General features: G+C 39.5%; 1 protein-coding gene and 1 long non-coding RNA gene across 7 annotated transcripts in view; one reads left to right on the top strand and one right to left on the bottom strand.

The window, feature by feature from the left end:
- CRB1 (crumbs cell polarity complex component 1) overlaps positions 1-14113 on the bottom strand; it is a 99004-nt gene that overhangs the window by 14341 nt on the left and 70550 nt on the right. For all 3 annotated transcript variants that reach the window (XM_084527039.1, XM_084527038.1, XM_084527037.1), the window contains exons 9-11: positions 11534-12440; positions 10561-10689; positions 7300-7426 (exon numbers count right to left, since the gene is read on the bottom strand). In XM_084527039.1, coding sequence (XP_084383165.1) covers positions 7300-7426; positions 10561-10689; positions 11534-12440 — 1163 coding nt within the window. The remainder of the gene's footprint in view (positions 1-7299; positions 7427-10560; positions 10690-11533; positions 12441-14113) is intronic.
- The window catches only part of LOC311440316, an 80231-nt gene continuing 79533 nt past the window's right edge, over positions 13416-14113 (top strand). For all 4 annotated transcript variants that reach the window (XR_014695332.1, XR_014695333.1, XR_014695334.1 and 1 more), the window contains exon 1: positions 13416-13658. This is a non-coding gene — a long non-coding RNA (uncharacterized lncRNA). The remainder of the gene's footprint in view (positions 13659-14113) is intronic.

Raw genomic sequence — 14113 nt, forward strand, 5'->3', positions numbered from 1 at the left:
AAATAGCAAAGGATATTAAGGGGCTGTTCTGCTCTGAGAAACAATTGTAAAAACAGCATTGTGACATTTGCAATGACTTCCAGAGCAGAACTGCTCATTTTACAAATCTAAAGATGTTTCTTCTTACTGCGCATTTGACCTGGCACAGGAATAAAGCTGGGTTCTCTCCGCTCATACCATCAACGGTAAAGAGTCTGCCACGATGGGTGATCTACAGCCATGCGAATGACATGAAAACAAATAAATTCCAGCTTTTTCCCCGCTCAGTTGCACTGACCCTGCTAGGCTAATAGAAATATGAAAAGCTTACTTCTGTCACAAACTAATATTATTTCAATAACCTGTCATCAGACTGCAATGAGTTTACCTGTACTGCCTGTGTTTTTCTCCAAAGAGCTGGCATGCTGGGGCTTTTCTGTAAGCGAGGCACTGCAGGGAGTAACCCCACAGTACTGGAGAAGGCCCCTCGTGCCTGCAGCCACCGCCTGATGGAACCAGCACCCTGCTCCAGTCCAGAGCTGAGGAGCATCAGGAAAGCTGACAGGTAAGAGGGGAATTCTGCTCCCTGGCTGTTCTCCTACCCCATGGTTTGCTCCCAGCTTGGACAGACAGAGAGCAGGAGTGTGCCAGGAGCTGGATGTGCTGCTGTGGTCGTCGGAGGATGAGAGCATCCATTTTGAACAAGGGTTCAGTCCTCAGTGCTTTGGTCCTCAAGTACCACTGGCTTCAGTAGGACTTGGGGCCATGTAAACAAGAGCGGTCTTAGGCATCTCCAATTTCATGAGGTTATTTTATTGGGAGGTAAAGACCTCAAATGCGGTGAGTTAGCTACATATAATGTGATGTCCAGAAAATTAGTACTTATTTTGGAAATATTTTACTGTATGTATTATCCTTTCTCAATAGGCTGCAAGAGCACCAGAGAAGACAAAAAGCACAGCAGAAACACGTGCTCATTTGCTAAGCTCTCAGCCCAATGCTCCATCGCCTTGCTCCACCTCACTGGAGCCTGGAGCTGAGGTGCATGTACGGCAAGGCCCTCTGTTTGCTCCCTGTGGGGTACAACAGCTGGGATGAGCTTTTCGGTGAGCCAGGGCACACCCAGCTCTGCAGCAGGTGCTGAGGAGGAACAGCAGGTTTGTCTTAAATCAGGGCAGTAGCACTTCTCAGTTTTGGTTGACTTACCCAGCTTTACTTCGTCATTTTACCACACTCCTGGGGCTGGCTGCTGAATATTGCTCTCTTAGTGTTGCCAACATTGAGCATTTAAACTTAGGCTAAGAAGAAAAATGATTACATTGCCTTAAAATAATCGTATTTCAGTATGTTTAAAAAAATAAATAAATCTGTGTTCTATTTCTGACTTTCTGTGGCTCTTTGGACTTTCTTCCAGTTAGGAAGGCCTATCAACTTGTCTTGTATCACAGAGTCTGAAATCTGTGTGTTGGAGCATAAACGAGAGATATCTACAGCAGAATCATTTGTTCAGATTAAAGGTGTCGACAGTATTACTATCCTTGTTTCACAAATGAACAAACTCTAAGTATGGAAATGCCCTAAACATCTGCAGTAGGAAAGAAATTCCAGGACAGGATCAAACCTAAAATGATCACAAGGAGAAAAAAGTTCTTTCAGCAAATACTTTTACACAAATGTGTACATTTCTCCTTTGGGATTTTTTGTTTCTATTTCTCAGATTTGAAGAAGCAGAACATAAATACTTCTCTCGCACTTCATCTCCTAAAATTTGAAAAGTTCTCTGCTGGAAAGAGAAGGTGAAATATTTTGTTTGTTTGTCTTGTTTCAAAGAATATAAAATTCTTCTACATTTTTGTAACCTCAGGACATAAACTGATGAAAATACTGGCTCAGAACTGATGCAATGTGAAAAGTAACTGGCATGGCTGTATTTGTAACTGTATTGCTCTATAGTTGTTGAAAAGAATGCTTTCCATCTTTTTGCCTACTAGAAAGACAGATGTATATAAGAGCAAGACAAACAGGTAAAGCTGTGGTGAGACTGGGTGTCATCGTTACATTCCTGTTGTCCACATCTTCTAGTTGAATGATCATTATGCATTAATAGCTTCAAAAGTATGAATATGTAAATAGTTAGGGAATGCATTATTCATGAATCACCAGGCATTAATTATTGTAATTAAGTATCATTTGCTACGTTCATATTACTAACCTTTGCAGTTAATGAATACATTAGCTAATCGCTGTAGTGCATATTCAATCAAAATTCCGTGTGCCTGTGCTATGGAAGCCTGGGAGAGTTTTACTGAATTTAGATTCAATATTGAACAAATCTTACATGCTTATCGGTGTATTTTTAATGACACTAAATGTGAATCATAACCTTCAGTGCATGATGCTTGTCCTTGTGCCCAGGAGGATCGAATGGTACCAGCTGGAAGCAGGTATGAAAGCAACAGCCGTGCACATCAGAGCACAGCAGTAGCTACCTTAAGCAGAACTTTAATTCTGGGATGTGAAATCCACCACCACTTTCAAGTTTCATGTATATTCACGCGTACAATAGGAGAGAGTATGCTTTGTGAGGAAGTGCTGTCCCGAAGGTGTAGCAGATGATAACGCTCGAGAAACCATTTCAAAGCACAGCCTGAGCTGTTCACCAGTCAGCGCGGGGACCACATTTGCCTTTTGCTATGCACAGCACAGGCAGAATGGGCTCTGGAGCCTAATGGGGCCTCAGGGCACTCTTGAAACACAAAGTAAAAGGAACAACCAAATTCTGCTTTTTTTTTTTTTTTTTTTTTTTTAATTCTCTGGAGGTGTTCTTCAGGTAATAGTTGTCCAAGTATCACAAACTGAACACTTGCTGGAGGTTTTTTGTTTGTTTGTTTTTGTGGCTATTTTTTAGGCTACTGTATAGCTTGCAGTTTTTGAGGTAGAAATGGTGTAGAATTTTTCATTGCAAACAAAGGCTATGCCATTTTTAGAGAAAATCACTAAATCAAGTTATAAAAATTCCAGTTCAAGTGCTAAAAGCTGACATACGGATAAAGTGCCCTCCCAGCTGAACCTTTGGGTGTTAGGCCAGGAAAAATATTTGCAATGAAGAAAAGGAAACTTGATTTAATCACTATGAGTCTGAAGCAGATTTTTTGCCATTTTTAGTTTCACCGACATACTGTAGTCACATGCATTTAGTAAACTGATTATGGGATCTAGTTTCTTAAAAATTAAATGAAATGAGATTAAGAGAATTCAAATAACATTCGGCATTGAGGATACTTTCAAATTCACAAACACATGGGCTCTTTGCAGCTAAAACTGTGATAGGCAGAGCCTGAATTGCATTACAGCAGCTCCAGAGGAAGGTCCCTCGGAACCTGGATTTTAAGGTTCAGAAGTAGGAGCTATCATCTAAAAATCATACAAAAACCAGTGCTTAGCATCCTTATTCATCCAACTATTTTTTCATGTTTGTTTCTAAAACTTTCCTTTAAAATGTCCTAAACTTACTTTTCATTTAAATAATATTGTTGATAATGTTATTTTAATTAATCTGGATTTTTTTTTTAATTTTTTTTTTTTTTTTCCCCTTAACCTTTTATACTAGACCTGTGAAGTCTGTTCTCCACTGGAGATCTGTGCACGGGGGAGACCCAGCCTACAGGCTGTGACAACTCAAAGGGAAGGGCTGACCTGTCGGAATGCACCTCCTAACACCCAACGGTTTAGTAAGTATTGACTTTTTTTGTAAGTATTGGAGGGAGGAACCAAGTGGTAAAAGTCACTTTGAGCCATGTGGACCTTTCATAAGCCCTTCCTCTCTGAGCTGTTGGTTTGGGGCTGATCGGTTGTTCAGCTGTGCTACACGAGGCACCGGGGGCTGCCCAGGACAGGGACTGCCCTGGGTGCTGCCAGCACACCTGAGAGCAACTTGGAGATGGAACCACTGCTGGTGGGCAAAGCATGGTACACCTGATGCAAATGGACAGAGCCGATAGCAGAAAATGAGGAGCAGACAGAGAGACAAAGACACAGGGTTTATTTTGTGCACAAAGGTAGGAAAGTCCTGTACACATGTACAATGTAGTAGAGCATACAGAAGTACAGAGAGGAAAAGAGCAGCGTAGCTGAAGTCGAGAGATGCTTCGTGATGACAAGGCATGAGAGGAAGGAAAGAATTCGAGTGCAGGAACGGAGAACATTTTCGCAGTGTGTACGCAGAGACTGAACTGCTGCTCTGCACGTAGTATATTCTAGATGAGTAACTTCCATATTCCTTTAAATCCATATAAAGCCTGTATGTAATACTGGATATACTCTCACATCAAACTTCTAGTGTTGACGAGAGTTTTGGAATTTCTATACAGATACATTTGTTGGTTTGCATACTGTGCTTACAGCTGCGGTATGTCAGACATACTATTAATACACGTACTGGTTTCTAGATTTCTTCAATGTTAATACCAGGATGAAATTTTTACTAACTGTAGGTTATCCATACTATGTAAAGCACATAACATCTCAATTTTTTTATCTGGGATTTGAGATAAAACCAAAAATTTTATTGTGATTTTTTTTAATTTAGATTTTTTTTTTTAAAGATTGGTTTGGAAACCTTTGGTTATAAGCATCATTTTCATCATAAGAATTTTCAGAATTCAGATTTTCTTGCTTTTATTTAGTATTTGAAAAAGATGTGATAGCTTTAATTTCAAATTATTTCTGATGCCGTCTAAATTTTTTGTTTCAATAATACTATACCAAGAAACATTTTAAGCCAGGATGAAATGAAAACTATGGTCTGCAGTAAAATTTCCAGCACAATACATTCATAGAATCATAGAAACACAAGGTTGGAAAGGACCTACAAAATCATCTAATCCAACCATCCTCCTATCACCAATACTGCATTGTTTTATTTTAACTCAGAACAATGGGAATGCTTTCATTTTGGTTTGTTTTACCTTGGTATTTTAAGCCAAAATGCAAACATGTCACACTGAAGTATTGATTTCATTTTAAAAAATGTATATATTTTCCTCTGAAATTGTAAGATCGATCATGCTACTTTTTTTTTTTTCCCCCCAGAAGGGGGGAAAAAAAACAAACAATCAACCAAAAAAAAAAAAAACCACCACAGTTATTCAAAATTGTATTTTCATTGAAGAAAAAAAAATCCAAAATACAGTTTGATTTTGGTTTGTTGTCTTTGCCTGTGTTACATTTTTCAAAATTTTACAAATCATTCCCACCAAGAAAGGTAACTGAGCCCTACAACTGATAGAAAACAGTTCTGTTTTTGACTCTGACACATTAATTTCATCCCCAGTGATGGAAAATACATTCCCATCACCTATTTATTGCTTGCTTACAAAGAGGAAAGGAAATTTTAGCTGCATAATATTTTTTTTTTCCACAAGAGATCAAAGATAAAATTACGCCAACCAATTTTCGGTGAGATATTGATAACAAAGAGGTTATCCTTGTGTAATACAATTGTTATAAGTAAATGTATTGTGCTTAAGTTTTCATGCTAAGGCAGGTGCTTGATACAGGGATATGTGACATCACAGGGATAAATCATGGTATTTTCCACCAATGTGTAAAGGAATGTGTTTTATATTTTTTTCTGAAAATACGAGTCATATTTTCAATAATACTATTGTTGCTGAAATTATGCTTTGAACGGCATTCAGAAAAAATAACAAATTTGGGGACACTTCTGAAAAGTGGGAGATAAAAGGCAGAGACTTGATTCTCAGGCAGTAATTTCTGTTGTATCCTGCTGTGGCAAACCAGGAACCTCAATATCTCATTTAGGACTCTCTGGATTCATAAAATCTCATTGTATAGCATTAGTTAGTTCTTTCTGTAACTCTGCTACCTGCCATCATCACTCAAGGACACTATTTTAAATGACTAAAACGAGTACAGAACCTATACAAACATGACATGATCGTAAATGCCTGAAGAAATGTTTGCACAGTTCATGAATGGCTTTTACATTAAAGCATTGTTTAGAAAATGAAAAACTCACTTTTTACTGCTGTTTTTACATGTAACAATTTATGTCAGTACTGTCTACTCTCACAAAGGCATTTACAGATTCAGATATTTTACATTTTTACATATATTTGCTAAACCTCTCAGTATTCATAATTTTCATGTCCCTAATTTTCATTATTTAAAGAATCCATGTACAACTGATCAACTGTACTACCCTGATTTCTTCCTCAGAAGGAATAAAAGAATGATTTTTTGTCTGATGACACTCATATCTATTAATGGATTACATAGATTTAGTTAAAGTTGTAGAAGTCTTTGGAAAAAAAAAAAAGGCAAATGATTTTAAAACCTAATGTATTTACTAAGGTTTTCTTGAAAGAAGAATCTAAATGAAGATTGAGACAGCTGCAGCTTATCTCAGTATAATGCATTGGAGGTGTAGAGGCTACTGGAGCAGAGGTGCAGGATTAGAGTTACCAGTGCAGTACTGCACTAATCCAAATGGATGTACAAGTGGGCTCAGTGTGTTGCCAACTGCTAATCCAAACCAGTATCTAATTATCCAAAAATCCTATAGACGATTTCACAGGTAGGAGACTAAACTGTCAAAGAAATAGCAGTGAACATGGTATGTGATACAGAGATAGTGGCATCAGCAAGATTTTTATGGTAAAATTAACCTCACTGAAGGCAATGGATCTTTGCCACCCATTGCAGCAGGGGCCTGAATGCCACCATCATTGTATCTTACAGTTCCCTTTATTGTGCATTGCTTCTTGGTGTGCCCCACTGCTCATGCTGGCAGTGTGCACATGGTGAAATGCTTGGGTGGAGGTGGAATGAGACACTTTTTAAGATCTGCTAGCATTTGATCTAAAACAAAGTGAGAGCACTAACATGGATCCACAGTGGTTCATGAAACAGGCAAGAACTTGGTCCTGAGCATTTGCACCACAAAGTTCTCATCATTCACTTTGTTAGATTATATTAAAAGGAACATGATGTTACCTAAGAGGTTTGTTTCCACGTTGCAACCAAAGTTGAAGAATAATTATATAAAACTGAACATTTCATGTAAGTTCAACAAATATAAAATGATTTTTAAAATTCAGATGCTTGCATTGCTTTGCTAAGCTGTTTGGAAAAGGCATCTTCTGTTGCACTAAACCAAGAGTTAAAAGGCTGCTAATAGTCTTCCTGGTCACCCCACTCGACTGCTGGATCATCATCCATTCGCAGAATAAGATAGGAGAGAAGCTGAAAGAGATTCTGCCACAACAGTAAAGAGACAAAAAAGGAGAGGTCGCTTACATCGATCTCACAGCGGTCCCCAGCATAGTTCACGTCGCAGAGGCAGTGGAATTTGTTGAGCAAATTCTGGCAGAGGCCCCCGTTCAGGCACGGGTCAGAACTGCACTCATCAATGTCCTTTTCACACCTAGAGGTAAGAGAGGAAACAGTGATCCTCTGAAATCACATACAAAATGCATAAAACTGGCACATTTTTAATTCAGAAGCTTTTTGGTGGGAGGGTGCTCTTTTTGAAATACATAGTATACTTCCACATGTGTTTATGGTCTTATTATTAGCCATGCTTAAATCTTGAACTTCCTGTGTTATATTAAAACACAGATAGATAAGCTGGAAATGCCTTTTCTGTAGAGTATTTCCTGGTTAATGGTGCTTAGCAACATGAAATGTATGTTGCTGTGTGATTTTAGAGCTGGATCCAGCACGGCCCTGCTAAAAGCTTGCTTGTCCATTCTCATTCTTACTGCGAGATGAGGGCACGTTTTCCTTATCAGTAATTTGGACCTACGTCAAACACGTGCATATTTTTTTTCACAACAGAGTGCCTCTGGGAATACTCACTTGCTTTTTTTTTTTTCTCAATTAGAAATGCCATTAGATGCCCGGCGCAATCTCCTACCCAGTCTCTCTGAGGACATGGGCATCAAAAATGGTAAGAAAAGGAGATGCAGAGTAATGTTTTAGAAGCTTAAATATGTATCATTGCATGCTTTTGAGTTAATTTTGATGAGAAAGGAAGCCCGAGCTCTTAATTTCTTAAAGCAACTAATTGAACATTAATGAAAAATGTGTGAGACTTTTTGGAAACAAGTAATGAGTTGGTGTCTTTCTGCTCCGGCAAAGCTTCCCCCTTAATTCCCTACCTCATTTTCTTAAAATAATGGTAATGGTCACTCCTATTTTTTCCGGATAAAGAGTTATGTTCACCCTTGAAGTAGAATGCGTGAAATTATAAGGAATTGCTTTGTTCAGTCATATTTATAACCACCCAATAAACTGTGTTACATTAGAGAAGAGCTGTTCTTTATATTAAATGTGCTTAGCTCGTTTTCTTAGTTAATACATGAAAAAGTTTCCACCACTTCTTCCAATGACAAATTACATTCACATTCTTTAAAAAGCTGAAATTAAAGTATTAATTCAATATGTAAAAATTGTATGGCTATGAAATTAACCTATGCAAAACTGAAAAACGGCTAGAAAACAAAATAGTCCAGGGCATGAGATGCCTGAATTCAACTGAACTTCTGGAAGATGTGAAGTAGGTAATTAGATAATTTTGATAATCCTGGCCTGGATTCAAGGAATAAACTGTTTTCAAGAGACAGCAATAGCTCCCTTAAGGAAGAGTAATCTTTTCACATTTCCCTTTCCACATATTATTAAGTTTATTCTTTTTTTTTTTTTTTTTTTTTTTTTTTTTTTTTTTTTTTTGTTAACTTGTGATCCCCAATCGATTGATATGGAAAGACACTGTTTTCTCTATATTGTACATCAGTGGCTTTCTTAGGGATGAAATATTGTCTTTAAAGGAATGTGCCTGCTTTATCAGTCTAATCAATAAATATACCAAAGGGTTTTGCTTTGAATTTTCTTATTAACAGACATATTTGAAGTTGTTCTGAAAAAAAGAAGTCTTGTGTTTGAGGTGAAATTTTCTCATTTGGTGTACTAACTTCTGCAAATGCAGAAATACTTCTGGTTTATGGTGCGGCAGCCTGGAGGTAAAGAGGACAAATAGTCGATTTTAGACATTGGAGAAGAATGCCTTGCTGTGATAGTCAGTTATAGTGCAGTGTGCTTGGTACAAGGCTGCTGCTCAATATGAGGATCATGGGAACTATAAAATAGAGATTATTGCCAGCCAGTGGGATGGATGTAAGCAAGGCTCATTCCCAAAGCTGTAGTTAGCACGTTGTCTGGCAGGGAAAGGAAAAAGGAAAAAACACTTTCCCTCTACCTCAAAGTCCTGAGAAAAATACACACCAAAGAATTGCCTGAGAATATGCTTTTATTATTTTTTTTTACTATTATTTTATTTTTTAACCTTTTTTTAACTGTTGTGGCATGGCACACAGACCTTCTGGCTGAGTTAAACAGCACAGCACAGACATGTCTGCCAACCACACAGAGCATTGAGTGGGTGGAAACTTTCATTTCATCCGTCCTTTATGGCTTACTGTACTGTTTCCACAAAGTCCATGGATTAATAAGTTTTGAGAGAATTAAAACCTTTTGTTGAAAATTGCTTTGTGCTTTCATAGCCAGCATAGCTTGGTGCTATTGAAGCTTTGGATATTGTACTAAAATGTAATGCTAATTTCACTAAGAGCGAAAGCCATTCATTTTCTGTTTCTGTTCTGCATTCCCTTTCTTACTACACAGAAAGGTGCTGTTACCTGAGGCTATATTATGACTGGGACAATGTCCTTCTATGTTTTTACAGCACCTGATGCACTGAGACCATCAAGCTTCCTTATTCCCAAGCCTTTTGTAGACAACAAACAAGGGGTTAAGAGTGAATTGTGGCAATCTGCTATATGACACAAATTTTGCTGTGGGAAAGGCTCTCTGTTTCAGACTACCCTATAAGATATAAAAAGTACTTCTCAGCTTGACTATTAATAATAATCCTGTATTAATAATAATTATTAATATAATAATCCTGTTTTTGTATTTTGGCATTCAGTAAAAAATAAAATAAAATAAAAAATAAAAATAAATAAAAATAAATAAATAAACAATAAAAAAATAAAAAAGCTGCAATACCAGCAAGTATTTCATGTCATGCCATCCCTGTAGAATAGATTGTATATTCACAGTGGATATGTGTGAAAAACAAACAGCTTTGCATATTCTTGTATCACTATACTGTAGCTGATTTTTATATATGAGCAGGATATGTGCATTTATGTGTGTCCATACATGAAAAGGTAATATTCTTCTTTGCCATATACAAAATTGGCATGGGATCCAAAGAACAGGCACGTGGAAGAAAGTGTAAGATGCCAGCTAAGGAATAATGGCTTGTCCTGGAATTGGTGGTGCTGTGTGGGAATGACCCTTCCTGCATTAATTTGTGATTCTTGTCTGAGTGCTATACTTTTGGGACCTCAAAGGCAGTGCACCAAGGAACTGCTGCATTTGAAAACCAACTTTGTCTGTATTTCTGCAGGAGGGTGATTCCCCAGTAGATGGTACACTCTAGACCCTTCTGGAACAGCTTTTGGAGGAATTGCTCCACACAGTGAAGCATCTCACCGTTCTCCAGCAAATCCCGGCAGGCACACACACGCCAGCTCACCGCTGAGATCAGTACAGTTGCCGTAATTGAAACAGGTAAGATTTCTGTCTTCATTCCCACAAACCGTATGCGGTAACTTTCTGTACCTAGATAAATAAGAAGGCAATGGCAGTTGTTATTTGCTTGTCCACTTCTGCATGTCTTGTGCTTGTGCTCATCTTCTCCTTTGAGTCTATGCCATTGCTTTACTGGAAAATATTGAGATCTACCTTGCAGATTTGTTGTCTGCATGCAGAACCTAGCACTGTGAGTCTCCCAGAAAGCACAGTGCTCCTGCTGGCAAATACTGCCCAATGCAAATGGGGTGACCACCCAGCCATGGAGGTGCACACACCTGGTGCCTCCTTGGTTCTTCCCCTGGCAAGGAAACCCCATGGCTGTGTGGTTGCAGGCTGGTGCTGGGGGCTGGCCGCTGCCTGTGCTGTGAGGCTGGGGTGGAAGCAGTGCTGCACTGTCTGTGGATGGACAGCAGGAGCTGGAGCCTGAGGCTCACATAGTGTGTGTGTTACTCATACTTAACTACCTGAATTAGGGTTTGCCTTCTCAAGGATTTTCTGGCAAGTTAATGATTCATTGCTTTTTAGGAAAAACAAAAAAAGGGGCAGTGCTCTGCCTGGGTTAGTGGCTTGGATCTGTGTGACACCCAAATATCTTAGAAGAACTCAAAAGAGGGATCTAACATACAAGATAGAGCATATTGGGCCAATATAAGGCATCTTCCAACTGATCCACATCTAACTGATCTCTAAAGCTTTCTGTACTGCAGATTCTTTATATATCAATTCTGCAGCCACAATTAATATGTAAATTGATGCATAGTATAAAATACAAGTCTGTATTTGATGTGCATTGAAATGGGAGCATCAGTGGTGTAGTAATCCCTCAGATGACACCTTAAAAAATCATTTGGACCTGCCTAGTTTATATTACCTGCAAAGTTTTCCAGTGAAGTTGCTAGCACACAGGCACGAGTATCCATTAACCCCATCTATGCAAGTGGCCCCGTTAGCACACTGGTGGCCACGACAGTTGTCTATGTCCTCTTCACAGTTTAACCCTGTGTAGCCAGGTTCACAAATGCACTCGTACGAGGCAATCCTGTCCGTGCAGTTTCCATGAACACAGGGGTTGGAAAAGCATTCATCGATGTTGGTCTCGCAGTGGGTGCCTGTCCATCCCTGGGCACACACGCAGCGGTAGGAGGTGTAGAAGTCTTCGCATGTCCCCTCGTGCATACAGGGATCTGAGCTGCAGACATCTACCTGCAAACAGCCAGTAAGAGTAGGGTTTGCAGATATTTTGAGAAATTGTTCCTCCTGAGGTTTTTTAGTGTGGACAGCAGCATTTTCAAAGTAGGAGAGATAAATGCCACTGATTTCTATGGTGCTCATACATCCTCGCAGGCCATCCAGACTGTCAAAAGCCTTGTCAGCCACATAGATGTCAGTCTCTTCTCTTAAAAAGTTGAGGCTTCCTGTGGCAGTTGCGCTAGTTGCAGTGTCTTTCTTGTCATCTATATCAATGTGCCACCTCGAAAACTGGGACAGGGGCTCCACCATAGAGACCATCACCTGATGCCACTTCCCATCGCTCACAGGCAGTGAACTAGCGAGGGTCAGCTTATAAAAGCTGTTGCCGCTTTGCAGCTGGAAGAGTAGTTTGGAGTTGTGAATACTGATGGTAACAAACTCTGGCTCCTTCTCTGCATACAGCAGTATCACATCTGTGTCCCTAGTTCGAAAGCCAAATATGATATTGGTGAGGTCTCTGCTGATTTTTCCATTGCTTCTGTAAAATATCGCGCTGCTTCGGCCGCTAAACACTGCATTAGCAAGACCTGTGCAAAGATAATAATTGAAAAACCAGGCCAGCTTTAAAACAATATGTGTGGACAGTATCTCTTCAGTGTCCCCATGCTCCCTGTCATTGAATTCCTTTTGTATCTGCTGAAAAACAACCAAATTCCACCAGAGTTTCAGTGATCCTTGCTTGCCTCTTGCAGCCACAGAGGTTACAGGGCAGTGCCAGCACCAATGTCCCTGGTGTCACGGGAGTTGCGTGGCTTTGTGTCACCTGAAGCTCTATTTCTGGAGCTTTGAGTGCGTTTTCTCTGTGACTTGAGAAGGGGGACTGGCCCTATTTACTGTAATGTAAATCAGAAGTATCAGTAGTAAAAAAAAACTATGGAAGTACATAACCATAGATACTAGTTGGGCCCTGCTTCTTCTTACGAGGGGAGCCCATCTTGGGCACTTAGCAAAGAAATAATAGCAAAAGACCAGGCCAGCAAGGCTGATGGGGCTCAATAGCTTTTTATAGGCTTTTATGGACATAGCCAAATCTGACTGATGTAACCATAATGATACTATTTTAAATGGTATTTTGGGAAGAGGTTAAATGATTATGTTAGTTGCATGAATATATTAAGATTGAAAAAGTATTTAGCTATTAGGTATCTCTTCTCATTGTAGTACTTGTCTACAATATCAGTTCCTGTATTCACATTTGTAGTCAATAGGTAGGAAATGATAGGTACTATTTACTTGCACTTCTCTGCTTCATTGGTGTTATCTCTTGTTCTTCCTTAGGCAGGGGAGTTGACCATGACTGTATACAGCTCAGACCTGAGGCTGAGAGAGTTTTTCCAAAGGAGACGTGTTTGTCTGTATTTGTTCCCTATGCATCGACAACTAGTTTTAACCCATGAGGGACCAGCATTGGGTGAACCTTTGTTCTCAATGCCTCTTTTCTTAGATAAGGCATTAAGAGGTTTTAGAAAGTATTTGGTTGGATCCCAATCTATTCTCACTGATGCAAAAAGGATGACTCTCATTGAAGTCAGTTGGCAAAAAGCCACTTCAAAATCGATGTGGGAAGTCGTGCCTGTTGTGCTTAAAGCCAGCTTCTCCCGCTGTGTGCAGGCTGCCGCAGCCTCGCTGCCGGCACTGAGCCTGCGCTGGCGGGACTGGGAGGGCAGCAGAGGACTCGGTTTATACTGCTGTGAGTGAAAATTGATGGGCAGCATTATGGCAGTTTTATGGACGTCTTCACAAAGGTATTTGACATCTTTCATTAACATGGTTTCTACTAAAATGCACTAACTCAGTGGACTATAAATTTGCACATTCTGAGATTTATGAGGATTATAGACAGGGAGGAAAGACAGGAGGAATGTCTTCTGCTTGTACTTAAGACAAATTTAGCTCTGCAAGATCCCAGCACTGAGGTAAGGTGGAATTCTGAGCTTTCTCTGGGCTCAGTAAATCTCAGGAAAAAGAACCCCGGGGAACCCCAGTGCAAGATTATGGCTGGGGAGCAGCAGCAGATGAGAACTTGCCATTCACTGCAGAGTAAATGCTAAAGCAATTTACCTGAAACCTCCCAACGATGCAGGCAATAAGCACCATGAATTATTGTACTGCTCAGTGACTGTCTATCCCAATACTAATGCAGTCTTTCTCACAAGAGAGGTTTCCCCTAAGGAAACCATACCAAAAATGAAACTCAGAT

This window comes from Aythya ferina, assembly GCF_964211825.1.
Source record: "Aythya ferina genome assembly, chromosome: 8".
In the NCBI taxonomy this organism is placed as follows: Eukaryota; Metazoa; Chordata; class Aves; order Anseriformes; family Anatidae; genus Aythya; species Aythya ferina.